The 14,474-nt window shown below is 37.9% G+C and overlaps 2 protein-coding genes across 4 annotated transcripts in view; one reads left to right on the forward strand and one right to left on the reverse strand.

The window, feature by feature from the left end:
• SPATA17 (spermatogenesis associated 17) overlaps positions 1-12,308 on the reverse strand; it is a 239,005-nt gene extending 226,697 nt beyond the window's left edge. Inside the window, exon 1 of the mRNA XM_007988425.3 lies at positions 12,159-12,308. Within this exon, the coding sequence (XP_007986616.3) occupies positions 12,159-12,226 (68 nt within the window). The 5' untranslated portion in view covers positions 12,227-12,308. The remainder of the gene's footprint in view (positions 1-12,158) is intronic.
• Positions 12,309-12,514: 206 nt separating this feature from the next.
• GPATCH2 (G-patch domain containing 2) overlaps positions 12,515-14,474 on the forward strand; it is a 203,924-nt gene continuing 201,964 nt past the window's right edge. For 2 of the 3 annotated variants that reach the window (XM_007988422.3, XM_037985559.2), the window contains exon 1: positions 12,515-12,689. In XM_007988422.3, the coding sequence (XP_007986613.3) occupies positions 12,634-12,689 (56 nt within the window). In that variant the 5' untranslated portion in view covers positions 12,515-12,633. The remainder of the gene's footprint in view (positions 12,690-14,474) is intronic. The other variant, XR_012091188.1, reaches the window with a different exon arrangement.

The following is a 14,474-nucleotide window of genomic DNA, read 5'->3' on the forward strand; positions in this document are numbered from 1 at the left end:
AGACATGATGGTGGTTGCCTATAATCCAAGCTACTTGGGAGGCTGAGGCAGGAGAATTGCTTGAACCTGGGAAGCAGAGTTTGCAGTGAGCCAAGGTTGTGCCATTGCACTCCAGCCTGGGCAACAGAGTGAGACTTCATCTCAAAAAAAAAAAAAAAAAAATCTATCTATCTATATATATAGTTTCTTTTTCTTCCTCTTCCTCCTCACTTCTCTTTACCTCATTTCCTGAACAATTAAGTCTCAAAGGCCTTGGAAATGGGCAGGAAAATTAGGGTACTGTGCTACAAAGCGTGTGGGAGGAGGAAGGTACAGTGGCTCAGCTTGAGGTGTCAGAGCCTGTGTGGGGTAAGGTGAGCATCCACAAGTGGGGGCTGCCTGGGGTAAGATGTCATAGTCTGAGTTTAGCAAGGACAGTGTGTTCCATGGAGAGGAGGCCTGGCTTTGGGGTATAGAGGGAAGATGAAAAAAGAATCTGCACATGAAGGTAGCCAGCATAGAGAATCAGAGCCCAAGAGTGATGAGGAAAACATCCAAGTTGGTGGGGAGGCGATGGTTCAGCATGTGGAGGTAGAGCCCGCACTGGGTCTAAGAGAAGAGGCAGTTGTGGTGACAACAGTTTGGTTACATACAGAGGAACTGATCAGATAAGTAAATATTCTAAAGATAATGGGAGCCACGTTTCTCTCTGTCAGAAAAGGTAAGAGAAAAAAACTAGAATAAACGTGTTGTGCTGAATCTGAAATAGAGTAGACAATGTGAACTCATGAATTTTAATATATATGTTCATCAATAGATAGAGAAATAAGTATAGATGTAAAATGTGTATAGATGTGTACAAACACATACTCCTTTGTTCTTTCCACTGAGAGGGCCAGAGAGCAGCAACATAACAGCAAAGTGCATCCACTGAAAGAAACAAAGGCTCTTTGGAGAAATGGATGGTTCTAGGGGTTGGCAGGAAAAGTACAAGATAAGCCTCTGTTATTCATCCGTGTTCACACTGCTATAGAGATACTACCCGAGACTGGGTAAGTAAATAAACAAACCTCCTTATCAATAAAGGAGGTTTAATTGACTCACAGTTCCTCATGGCTGGGAGCCCTCAGGAAACTTACAATCATGGTGGAAGAGGAAGCACGCATGTCTTACATGGCAGCAGGTGAGAGACAGCATGCAAAGCAGAAACTGTCAGATATTTATTAAACCATCAGATCTGGTGAGGACTCACTCATTTTCACAAGAACAGCATGGGGGAAACCGCCCCCATGATCCAATCTCCTCCCACTAGATCCTCCCCTCCTCACATAAGGATTAGGGGGATTTCAACTGGAGATGAGATCTGGTGGTGACACAGAGCCAAACCATATCAGCCTGCAACTTTTTGTGTGTCAAGAAAAAGCAAGGAATCAAGAAAGCATTAGAACAATGAGGACACAGAAGGAAGACTGAAGTGGCTCTCACTAGCCAAATCTGGGACAATATTAGCATGACTATAAATAAGAGTGACAGATTTTAACTCACTGAATAAAATAGGAAACTATACATCTATACTTATATAAATAAATAAACAAATAAATTTTAAGTTTGATGAGGAATAGGATACATACATAGTTTCAAACGATCTGCTTTTTAAAAATAATTATTAATTACAAAGGAAAAAAGAATATTCCAGTAGAGAAGCCTAGCAGACAACAGCTTTATCAAGTGATCTAAATGAATATTATCAGTCATGGGACAAATCAAAATCATGTAGCATCTGGTAGGATGCATTGAGAAGATCACAGTATCACTTATGTGATAGTCCTGCCAGGGGTGCATAACCTGAATCTAATCAAGGGGAAAAATCAGACAGACCTAATTGAGGGAAATTCTAAAAAATAACGGATTTGTAATCTTCAGAAGTGTCAAGGTCACGAATATCAAAGAAAAACTGGAAAATGTACCATATTAAAGATAACTAAAGAGACAAGACAAACAGGATCCTTTTGCTACAAAGAACATTATTGGAGCAATTTGGCAAAGCTTGAATGGAGTCAGAAGATTAGATGGTAGAAATGCGCCAATGTCAATTTCTTGATTTTGATGGTTGAATTGTGGTTATATAGAGAATGTCCTTGTGTGTAAAGAATTTGGGGCACAATGGGACATCAGGTTGCAACTTACTCTCATATGATTTAGGAAAAAATACCCTTGTATTATACTTATTATTTTTCTGTAAATTTGAGATTGTTTCAATAATTTAAATGTATATGTGTATGTGTATGCATCTAATAATTTTTACATTTCAGATACTGTGTTTTTAATCTGTAAACATTTAATTTGCTTCTTTTTAATGTTCCATTTAACTCCTAATTATCTTCATATTTTACTTTCAAGTCCTTAAGCATATTTAAAATAGCTATTTAAAAATCCTTGTCTGATAATTATGTCATCTTTGTTTATTTGGGTCTGTGTCTATTGATTGATGTTTTTTTCCTCCTGATTGTGGGTCACAGTTTGCTACATTTTTATCCTACTACTAATTTACGAATAGATGCTGGACACCATGAATGTTAAACTATTGAGAGTTTGAATTTTGTTCAGAGATTGCCTCCAAGAAAGCTACAGTAATTGTCTTGCTAATCTCATTTGCTTATCTCTCTCCTTGCGATCAAATCCTGCATTGCCTACTGTATTAATACCTAAAAATGTTCATATATTTCGTTGAGTATTCTAGTCCTTCACGGTCAGAGGACAAGTTTTGTACCAGTTAAATCTTCCACGGCCACTTGTTTTCTATGTTTAATTTTGTTTTCAAAATGAAATTTTTGTCCTAGGACAAACTTTCTCCTATTTATCTACTGTTTATTTCACAAGTAAGTACCTGATTAACCAATGCTCAATACAAAATGTTAAACAATATAGAAAAACATACAAAAAAAAAATTCTATTTCAACGTCCCTTTCTTTCAATTTTTAAAATTTAACCACTACTAGCACCTTATTACGTGTAATTCCAGATCTATCTAATTCCAGTTTTGTATCTCTATGTATTTTTACATTTGTTTTACATAAAAAACACTAAATGTATTATATGTTTTCTATAATCTGGGCTTTTCTTAAACCTCATTTTGTCTTAGAGATTTTGATCATGTCATTATATATAAAATGTTTCACTCTTTAAACTGCTATTTATTTTCCCTCATATGCTTGTCTTTATTTAGTCAGAGTAGTTGCAAATAGATACAAGTTATTTACAGTTTTTATTTTTATTTTTTGCCTATTAGGAATAATGCTTTAATGAATGCCCTTGTACATAATCCTGTATATAAAATACTCTTGTACACAACTTTTGTATACACGAGAGCATTTTTATGAGGCCAATAGAAAAAGTGACAGTTCTGACTCAAATGACATGTATTTTGATGCTACTAAAAATGATATTGCTGAAGTCTTAAATTATAATTGTTCATTGCTGTTATGTAAAGACTACTGCATATTGCCCTTGCATCCTGTGAACTTGTTAAGTTCATGTATTACTTCTAAATCTTCTTGTTGTATGTGGTATAGAGTTTTTTACACATATAATTATGCTGTAAGTAAATAAAGACAATTTTACTTCTTTCTTTGCAATTTTTATGCCTTTTACTTATCATTCAACATTTAAAACTAGTAAGAAAAAGATGGACTATTTAATAGCCGGTGTTGAGACAACTGTATTCTATAGAAAAAGTTAGGCCGCTGTCTCACACAATACATGCACATAAACACAACTGCACATAGACTGAAGGAAAAATATAACAAAACTTTTAAAATATTATAAATAAATACAATCTTAGGCTGGGAAAAACTATTCCAAGAACAACTAAGATCACTAAAGCCAGATGAATAAATTTACTAATTTGACTGTAAAAGCATAAAAGAAAACTGATAGAATGGTTGATGGCCACGGCAAAAACCTGAAACATTTTGATATTGGTTTTGAGACTGGGTGATGCGCGAGAAGGTGAGGAAGATGCACAGGTCATTGAAAGACCATATGTGTGGGCTGGAAGAGTGGTGAAAAAGTTGATACTAGAAACTGGAAAAAGAACCTCTATTATGTGAGAGTGGGACAATTATTATAGTAAGACTATTGCCTATGATCACTTGGAAGATTGAAAATGTACAATGAACTTTTGAACTTGCCTAAGGAGATATCTAGAAAGGACATTAAAGTACCAATCGGACTCTTCTAGCTTAATTTGTTTTACTTCTTCTAGATTAATTTATCTTAATTAAATATAAGGCCAATCACAGTAACATAATGCTTATTTAATTTTTAATTAAATGAAAATTATTGTAGAATTGCTCATTGTTGTTTCTATTATTTCTTTTGCTCTTCTTTCTCTATCTTGAGATCTTTGTTCCAATTTAATTTTCACTTGATTATGGCAAGTACTTTCTTGAGTACATTTCATCAGGTAGGGTACATAGATGACGTAACTGTGAGTCTTTACATGTTTGAAAATGTCTTTCTTTCATCCCCATCCCCAAATGAATCTTTGATAGAATTCTTATCTGTAGTCTTGAATAATTAGTGATTATTGTTTTTCTGTCTTTTGGGTTCCCATGTTGAGCAGAAAGGGCATTCATTTCCTTGGCAAATAACTATTTTTATTTTCTGTCTATAATAGAATCCTATAAGATTATTTTTCCTGTATTCTTGGAAGTTTACCAGATAAAATCTGAGAAGTAGGTGTTAAAGGAAATACTATATAGGACTCAGAGAATCCTTTCTATTCTAAGCCATACTTTTTTTTCAGTTTAGGAGTTTTCTTCTAGGGTATTTCTTTATTATTGTTCTTTCTCTACCCCAATGCCAGTCAGAATTCTGCAGTGACTATTATTCACGTAACAAGTCCTCTGGGTATGTCCTCCATATTATTAATCTTATTATTCATGATTTCTGTTCACATGTGTTTATGGATATTTCCTGTATTTGCTTTCCTAACACATTTATATTTCAGTAGTGACTATTCTAGTTTTTAATTCATCTATTACATTTATAAATGGAAAATTATTATTTTTAAAAATTAGTTACAGTAACTTTTTTCCTCTAGTTTTATCTCTGCAAAAGTTCTCATTACATTTTTATTGAAGTTTGTATCTATTTCATCCATTAGTTCTAACTCCACAGTAGCCATCTGTTCTGGTTTCTTAGCTTAATCTCCTTCCTCCAAACTAACATTTCCTTAAATGTCTTGTGAAGCTTATCTGCCTATTTAATAGATATTCATCTGTTGATACCTATACAGGGCTTTCTGCTCAGGTTACTTGGGCAGTGATAAACTGATAGACAGTAAAAGGTACTTTCAATTTTCTTTTTCCCCATCAATGAGCCAGCAGTGAACATGTTGGCAAACAGGGATCTGTCTTCCAGGGCATGATAAATAGGCAGATTTAGTGTGCAGTTTTGTTTTGTTTTTGAATTAAATGGAACCATCTCTATTGTATTCCAGCAGCACATCTAATGTTGGCTGTTGGTTTTAGAAACATGTTCTTTATTATTAAAACATTTTTATTTGTTTTGTAAACATATTTTAAAACACTGAAGAACTTTATCTGACTGAAGTTTGGACAGGTACATACCTATGGAAAATTACTGAGTTGTACACTTCACACAGTTTATATACTTTATTTAATGTATATAATACAGCAATAAAAAGTTTTACATTTTTAATGAAAAAAGAAAAATATTTAGGAATAGCTGTAAAATTTTTGAACTACCTTTTTGATATTCACTGAGTCGATCATAAAGTATTTTATAGTTTGCCCTTCTGTTGTGATTTCCTATTATAATTACGAATTTATTGGGTGTTTACTAATATACCAGATGATCATTTAACCTTCTTAGTTAACATACCAATAGGGATTATTATCCCTGTTACAGATGAGAAAACTAAAATCTAAAGAGTTTAAGGCAAGAATATAAGTATAAAAGTTTACATTTAAACCTAAAGTAACACAGAGTTAGGATTTGAACTGTTGCACTTTGGCAAAAATCTTCCTTGTGTATTTGGAAGAAGCTTTGCTAAATTTTACTAGTCAGAATTGAGTATACCTGTAAGAAAAATTTCAGTAATTAATTAGAATCAGGGGAAGGGACTCACCTCTATTCAACTAAGCTGCTATTTATTTAGGCTAATAGGACTAAGAGGATCATCCAAATTCAAGGACACTAAACAAAATTATTAGACTAAGAATATTGTTAGACTGTGAGGAACCACAGTCAATTTACTGTGTCAGAGTCAGAAACAAATGTATTACGTTTTTAGGAATCATATATCCTGAAATCAGGCCAATTTAAGGAACATTATACTGTAGGTTGATACAGGGTAATGAAGTACGTGCAAATCACCAGTCTTGTACCACAGAGTAATGTAGCCCCGTTTTCTTTTTCTCAACCTGATCTTGGAAAGGGCAGGTTAGGCCTTATGTATTTGATGAACTTACTTCCCTGCAGAGACTTAATAATCTAAAGATCCCCCGCTCCCAGGTATTAATGTGGACTGAAATGGATCAAATGTCACTAGATCTTTGATCTTCTTTATCTTTGGCAAGTAATATAGATAGTCTAAATCTCATATTCCTTCATCGTAAACCAGGAATAAGAAAAATAACCTCATAAGATTATTGTAAACATCAAATAAAATAATGTTTGGGAAGGAAGTGCTCAGCATATAGTAGATATTCAATAACATTTATATTTCTTTTTGTCTATCCCCATGCACTCCTCAAACCCCCTTTCTCAGATAGTAAGAGATGTGGACATTTGACAGTTGGTCTACATAGCATGTCTCTACAGAACTTCTTGCCCTCTTCCTCGGCCACAGCTTTCTCTGTATTCTTCGACATACTTTTCCCTTCAGCTAAGCCAATTAAAAAAGATTTTACATGTATCTGGCTGATGTCTGCTTACATGTTGTTAGAAAACGTACGTGTTTTAAAATTTTTTAAGTGTTATTTACTTTTTCATTGACACAAGCAGATTTGATTTAAATTTTGTTAAGCAAAAACTGGCCCCAAAAAGTTAAAAGATGGAAGTGGAGGAAGAAAGTACAAATGGGAAAAACAAAAGCAAAATGCTTTATCCAACTTAACAACAAGTCAAAGGGGCTGGTCCCTGTGGCTCACGCCTGTCATCCCAGCACTTTGGGATGCCGAGGTGGGCAGATGGCTTGAGCCCAGGAGTTCAAGACCAGGCTAGCCAACATGGTGAAAACCCGTCTTAACTAAAAATGCTAAAAAGAAAAAAAAAAATTAGCTGGGTGTGGTGGCAGGTGCCTGTAATCCCCCCTACTCAGGAATCTGAAGCAGGAGAATCTCTTGAACCTGGGAGGCAGAGGTGCAGTGAGCTGAGATCACGCAACTGCACTCCAGCCTGGGCCACAGTGCGAGACTCTGTCTAAAAATGATAATAATAATAATAAGTCAAAGGTTACTTTCTTATTTATTTATTTATTTATTTATTTATTTATTTTTGAGACAGAGTCTCGTTCTGTTGCCAGGCTGGAGTGCAGTGGCACGGTCTCGGCTTACTGCAATCTCCACCTCTAGGGTTCAAGTGATTCTCCTGCCTCAGCTTCCCGATTAGCTGGGATTACAAGCACCCGCCACCACATGCAGCTATTTTTTGTATTTTTAGTAGAGACGGAGTTTCAGCATGTTGGCCAGGCTGGTCTCCAATTCCTGACCTCATAATCTGTCCGCCTTGACCTCCCAAAGTGCTGGGATTACAAGCCTGAGCCACTGCACCTGGCCTCAGTCTATTCTTTTTAAAGCTTGCAACTTGGAGACTTCATCTGCATGATAAAACGATAAAACCTAGGTCTCCCCAATCCCTTATCATAACCCAGACGTTCCTCATTTCTTTCTACTGATAATAACTCACTCAATTACATGCCAATCAGAATTTCAGTCTTGCTCTGTTGCCCAAGCTGGAGTGCAATGGTGCGACCTTGGCTCACTGCAATCTCTGCCTCCTGGGTTCAAGTTATTCTCCTGCCTCAGCCTCCCGAGTAGCTGGGATTACAGGGGCGCACCACCAGCCCCGACTAATTTTTGTATTTTTAGTAGAGATAGGGTTTTGCCATGTTGGCTAGGCTGATCTGGAACTCCTGACCTCAAGTGATCCACCCACCTCAGCCTCCCAAAGTGCTGGGATTACAGGCGTGAGCCACCACGCCCGGCCAGAAAATTTTTAAACCTACCTAAGACCTAAAAGGCCCCCCCATTGTGGAACCAATATAAACCTCACATGTATTGATTGATGTATTATGTCTCCATAAAATGCATAAAAGCAAGCTGTACCCGGACTGTCTTAGGTACATGACATCAGGACTTCCTGAGGCTGTGTCATGGGTGCATCCTTAATCTTGGCAAAATAAACTTTCTAAATTGACTGAAGCCTGTCTCAGATACTTTGGGTTCACCCACACTATAGAAACACAGTGGAAGAGGAACATTTTACCTTATTCCTATTAGAATTTGACAGATTAGATGAAATTTAAATAAGAATATGGGGAAAAAGAACAATATGATCAATAAACATATACTGAACTCTTCTCACCACACAGTGCAGTATAGTGTGTAGTATAAATGACCAATAAGTCACAGAGAAAATCTCATAGTTCGGAAGAACAGAAATGAAGCTAAGAAATACCAGAGAAAGTTAAAACAACAACAAAAAGGCCAATACTCTGTCAAGTGACAACGGAACTGCCACTGCAAAACTGTAACAAGACAGTGAAAGAGAGCTTACCTAACCAACTCCATCTTGCTTCTAACCTCCAAGCTCTCCTCGTTCATTCCTGGACATAGGCTGAACTAGCTTTGCGAGGAACTTAGTTTATAGTTTAAAACAAAGATGATAACAGGCCTTTCCCAAGGCAAACCCCCTTCTTGCCTGGGGACTAGACTGCCTTTGTAGGAATAACAAATTAGTTAAAAGATTAGAAATTATGGTTTGGGAGTCACGCAGCTGGAGGTTACAAGATTCTGACCCTCCCTAAATTGCTCCTTGGGATAACATCAGTATTGGAAAATCTAAGATCAGTGCTATAGATATTTGGCAGATGCTGCATTTGTTGGATCAGCTGGCACCACCCAGACTGATAAACTGGCTCATTGATAAACTGGCTTTGACCTTGTGGCCCCCACCCCGGAACTGACTCAGTGCAAGAAGACAGGTTCTACCCTCTATGATTTCATCTCCAACCCAACCAATCAGCACTCCTGACTCACTGGCCTCACCCTAACCCACCAAATCATCCTTAAAAACTGATCCCCTAATGCTCAGGGAGACAGATTTGAGTAACAATAAAACTCTGGTCTCCCGTACAACTGGCTCTGTGTGAATTATTCTTTCTCTATTGCAATTCCCCTCTTGATAAATTGGCTCTGTCTAGGCAACGGGCAAGGTGAACCCATTGGGTAGTTACAACAATGGCCTACTATCTTTTGCTCACCTTATGTCCAGGACAAAATATTCAGCCTCTTTGATGGACCAGATCAAAACATAAACACACACCAAACATTCCCTGTGGGAGCAACTTTCCAGAGTATTACGTCAGTCAGGCAACCCATGCTCCTCCTACTCTTTGTAGTTCAAAATCTCCTCCTGTATTTGCTGCTCACTTCTTGGAGTTCCAGATCCTTTCTCTTTGTTAGGCAGAGGAGCTTCTCTTTTCCACGTTGGACTTCCAGGCCTTGCAGGACTCAGATACTAACCTAACCACTTAGGAATATATTTTCTCAACAAAGTCATCTTTCAATTTAAGCATTATTCTGATGCTAGTCATTAGGAAGAAGCATTTTTGTCCCTACCTTGTTACCAAAACAGAAGACATCGAAAGAAACCAAGGAGAGTTTAAATTGTTTCCCACAACTCTGTTCCCTACGTGTTAATGGATTTGGGACAGTATTCTCAAGCCATTTGGACCTCTGGGTCTTGGTGTTTGTTGCAATTTAATTAAATCAGCTTAATGGGAAGAAAATTTTGTTTAGTGATAGTGAACAGCATAGGTTTTAGAGTTAGATTAGTTGGCTCTGATAATTCATAATTGACCTCAAGCCATCCATCTGCCTTGGCCTCCCAACGTGCTGGGATTACAGGCCTGAGTCTCTATTCCTGGCCAATTATTTGTGTTTGCTTGGCACTTCATCAGGCTTTTCTAGGACACTGTTCTATAGCTCCAAAAATATAGATTATCTAATAAATAGATCATTTATACATTCACTTGTAACATTGTGATAACCAAATGAAAGATCATATGAAGTAGTTCCTAGTGCAATCCCCCATAAATGCAGTCCTCAAAAAATACTGGTTGTTTCCCTTCCTATCCATGTTACTCTATTGTTGTTGTTATTATTTATTTATTTATTTATTTGAGACAGAGTCTTGCTCTGTCGCCCAGGCTGGAGTGCGTGGTGCGATCTCGGCTCACTACAACTTCTGCCTCCCGGGTTCAACGGATTCTCTTGACTCAGCTTCCAGGGTAGCTGGGACTATAGGCATGCACCACCATGCCTGGCTAATTTCTGTATTTTTAGTAGAGACAGGGTTTTGTCATGTTGGCCAGACTGGTCTCGAACTCCTGCCCTCAAGCGATCCATCCGCCTCAGCCTCCCAAAGTGCTGGGATCATAGGCATGAACCACCAAGCCCAGTTAGTATTGTAATTATTTTTAAAAAGCCTATATTCCATACTAGAGTGTGAACATCATGATGGATGTGGCTTATTTCATTTATATATGTCATAAATACAGCACCTGCCACATACTCTAAATAAATAAATAATTTCTATGTTTAGCTATTGTTAGTAATGTTTACTTAAACCAGGGCTAGTGATTTTTTGAAAGATTCATTAATGTGAGTCTTCAACAATTATTGTGTTACTATTACTTGTATGGAGCTATCATAGACATTGCAGACAAAAATACTGGTGAGCAAAATAAGAGACACTGTCTCTACTACTAGTTTAAGAGGGGAGTTAGATATTATCTCATAAAATAATGTAAAATTGAATTGTGATCAGTGCTGTAAGAGAGGTACATTGTGAAATAATGATATGGTAGGTGAGATAAACGTTAGAATAAAAACAGCTCAGCAAGACCCTATCTCATTGACACATTTTCCATTGGTCTGTCATATCACTGTATTCCATAATAGTCTAATACACTTTTTTGTAGTTTCTCTTAAGTTACAGAAACTCCTGGGGCAATGCTTCTTTAAAATGAAACTCTTCCTAGGCAAGAAGTTTGGGTGTAGGGAAATGAAGAAGACTGCTAGTGGTTATCTTACTCGTTGTCTATTAATTAGTATTTGGTACTAGTTACTGTGTCAGAATGGTTTAGACACTTTCATTTTATTTCTTATTTTATTTTATTTCGAGACAGGGTCTTAATTTGTCAACCAGGCTGGAGTGCAGTGGTACAATGTCAGGTCACTGCAACCTCCGCTTCCCAGGTTCAAGCGATTCTCCTGCCTCAGCTTCCCAACTATCTGGGATGACAAGCATGAGCCACAGTGCCCGGCTAATTTTTATATTTTTAGTAGAGACGGGGTTCCACCATGTTGGTCTGGTTGGTCTCGAACTCCTGGCCTCAAGTGATTCGCCCGCCTCGGCCGGCCTCCCAAAGTTTTAGGAGTACAGGCGTGAGCAACCCCGCCCGGCCGATATGTTAATTTTAGAAAGGGAAATGAGTCATAGAACAATTGGGTTCAGTGATGTTTGTAAAATAATGGAGGCTCAAATCCCTAGGTGGATGGGAAACAGTCTGAGCTCATTGGGCTAGTGAGCCAGGTGACCCCCAGTCAGGTATTGAACCTTGAACCCGGAGAACAAAGGTTTCATGAAATTACAGAGTGGTGATGTCGAAGAGAAAAAGCACTTTACAATTTTATCTATGCTGGGAGTTTTTCTAAATCATCTCACACGGAGTATCTATGGCCCCTCTCTATTTAGAATTTCGTTGTATGGTAACAGAAACTCCCGATTCTGTTTGCAGCCCATTAAGGGAAGAATTGGGTACTACTTAACGAATCAGGGAAATCGTTAATTGGAAACTCCCGCTGAGGAATAACTGGTATAATGTCACGCCTGCCCTTTACGCGATCTTTCTCTTCCTGACTTACCTGTTCCTAAAGTAGTACTGATTTCCTACAGTCGACGACCTAGCTTGCAGCCGGGCTAACGTGGCCATGGTCTTTCGGCCTTGGGTTTACAACTGGTGTTACTACCGGTCTCCATGGTAACTGGGCTAAACCATAGCTCATTCCCGGGGTCCGACTTTTTGTTCACTCCTCTTTTCTCTCACGCTACTTCCACTTTAAGAGTACTAAAAAGAGAATTAAGAAATCTCTGTGTAGCACAAAAAGTTTAATTTATTTGTCTCTGTCTCAATTGCTAGTAGGAAGAGGGGATTATAGGAACGGAAAGCAATAGACGCGGAGAACTAATGGTTGCTTCGGGCATCCGGTTTCCGCCTCCTGTCGGCTTCCGGAAGCTCATCTCAAAATGCTGAACTGCTCTTTGGAAGTCGCCGGTGCTGTAGTAGTTGGAGTCTGTTCACGGGCCTGAGCCTCGAGGCCAGGCTCCTGGGTGTCGTTAATGTTCGGGGCCGCCGGGCGCCAACCGATCGGAGCTCCAGCAGCCGGGAACAGCTGGTGAGGCTGGCGGCCCTGGGGAAGGGGAGGTCAGGGAAGGGTGTGATAGCCCGAGGCCACTCTGCTGGACCTGGAATGGAGGCGGGAGAGAGCTGTGATGGATGATCTGAAGACATCTAGGCCTTACTCTCACTCGTTCCTGGGATGCACGCAGTTTGAGGGAGCTCTTGGGTGTGTGCCAAAGATTTGTTAAAGAATACAGTAAATGTTTGCTGATTGCTTGTTTAATAATATTTTAGAAGTCAAGCTTCCTGTACTCCAGGAGCAATTTATCTCCTCATTGATTGTTGACAACACTAGGGACAGGAAGAATCTATCTTAATCTGGGCCTTATTCCCCACTCCTCTTTCAATATTTACCAGATTATATCAAATCTTTTGGAAGATACATTCCAGAAATGTAGAATTATGGAAGTTCAATAGTGGAAAACACATCACCCTCTTACCCCCTTTTTTAGAGAGAGGGGATAACCTACCTGTTTCCACCCTCTTGAACATTCTATTCAAGTTCAAGGGAGATGTATATGGGGATTTTCCAAGAACCTATAACTGTCAGGATTAAGTTTGGGGCTTGACTATGTCTATGGTATCATGTCACCAATGCCACGTTAGAATAACACATTGCTTTGACTTTTCAAAGTATTTCCACAAATTAATACACTTTATCCTATGACAGCCCTGTGATAGCAGAATATCACAAGCACAGAATATTCAAGTGCTGTGTCCAAAGTTGCCCTGTACATTTTAATCCTAGAGCTAGAATCCTGGTTTTGGGATTTCTAGTTGAACACTGTAATATCTGTCGTATTTTTCTCCCAAGCCCTTTTCCTCCAAATGTAACACAAGACAACCAGTGATACAAACAAGCAATTTCCCACTGAAAATCCTCTCAAACATAAAGTTTTGACCAACAAGTGAAAGAAATGTGGCTAAACGGTGCATGTTCATTCCTAGATTCTGCAAAAATTAGAACAGAAGGAATTTTAGTAGTCTGTGATCTCAAAGAATTACTTTTACATCATCTGTCACTGAAAAGTTAAAAGAATACCTTATCCAAAATATTTTTAGTTGGGTGACATCATCCTCTAGTTAATTTTATAGTTAATCTAGATTTGATTATACTATTAGTAAATTATTACATTTTCCAGGGAGAAAAGCAGGGAGCGCTTTTTAAATGAACCAGTTTTTAATGGTATAACTAGCATAGAATGAAATGCACAATTCTTACATGCTTAATTTTATTAGTTTTGGCATTGTATATACTTAAGTAAACACCACACAAAACAAGATAATGGATTTGTCCATCACCCCACAGTTCCCTTTCAAGGATACCTGTCTTAATGTTTCACCGTTCATTATCTTGGTGAAGTCAGGGAGACAAAATATCCTATGTAGATTGGTCTGTTCTTCCTAGGGTGCTATCGATTTGTAGGATAGGTGACTACATCAGAATATGATTGATTCTCTCAGCTTCTTCTACCTTCCAAATTATGGTTAGGTACTGAGAGAAACCTCCTTCAATTCTCTTTTAAAGGCTCTCTTGTCATACAACTCACCATTTCTTATGGCACCATAGTATAATAGAGTGGTAACACTTAGTATTTTTTAATGAAATTCTAAAGTCATTCCTGTTTTGTTAGAATGAATATGTTCCAGAAAACTGGATCTTTATTTTCTAGTCTATCTGTACGACCATCCAGTCATTCCAGATTTCCTAATGGAATTTTCTTTTTCATTAATTGAGCAGATATTTACTGTATAAAATATATATTTGATCCCAGTAGTA

This window comes from Chlorocebus sabaeus, chromosome 25 (genome assembly GCF_047675955.1).
Source record: "Chlorocebus sabaeus isolate Y175 chromosome 25, mChlSab1.0.hap1, whole genome shotgun sequence".
Lineage (NCBI taxonomy): Eukaryota > Metazoa > Chordata > Mammalia > Primates > Cercopithecidae > Chlorocebus > Chlorocebus sabaeus.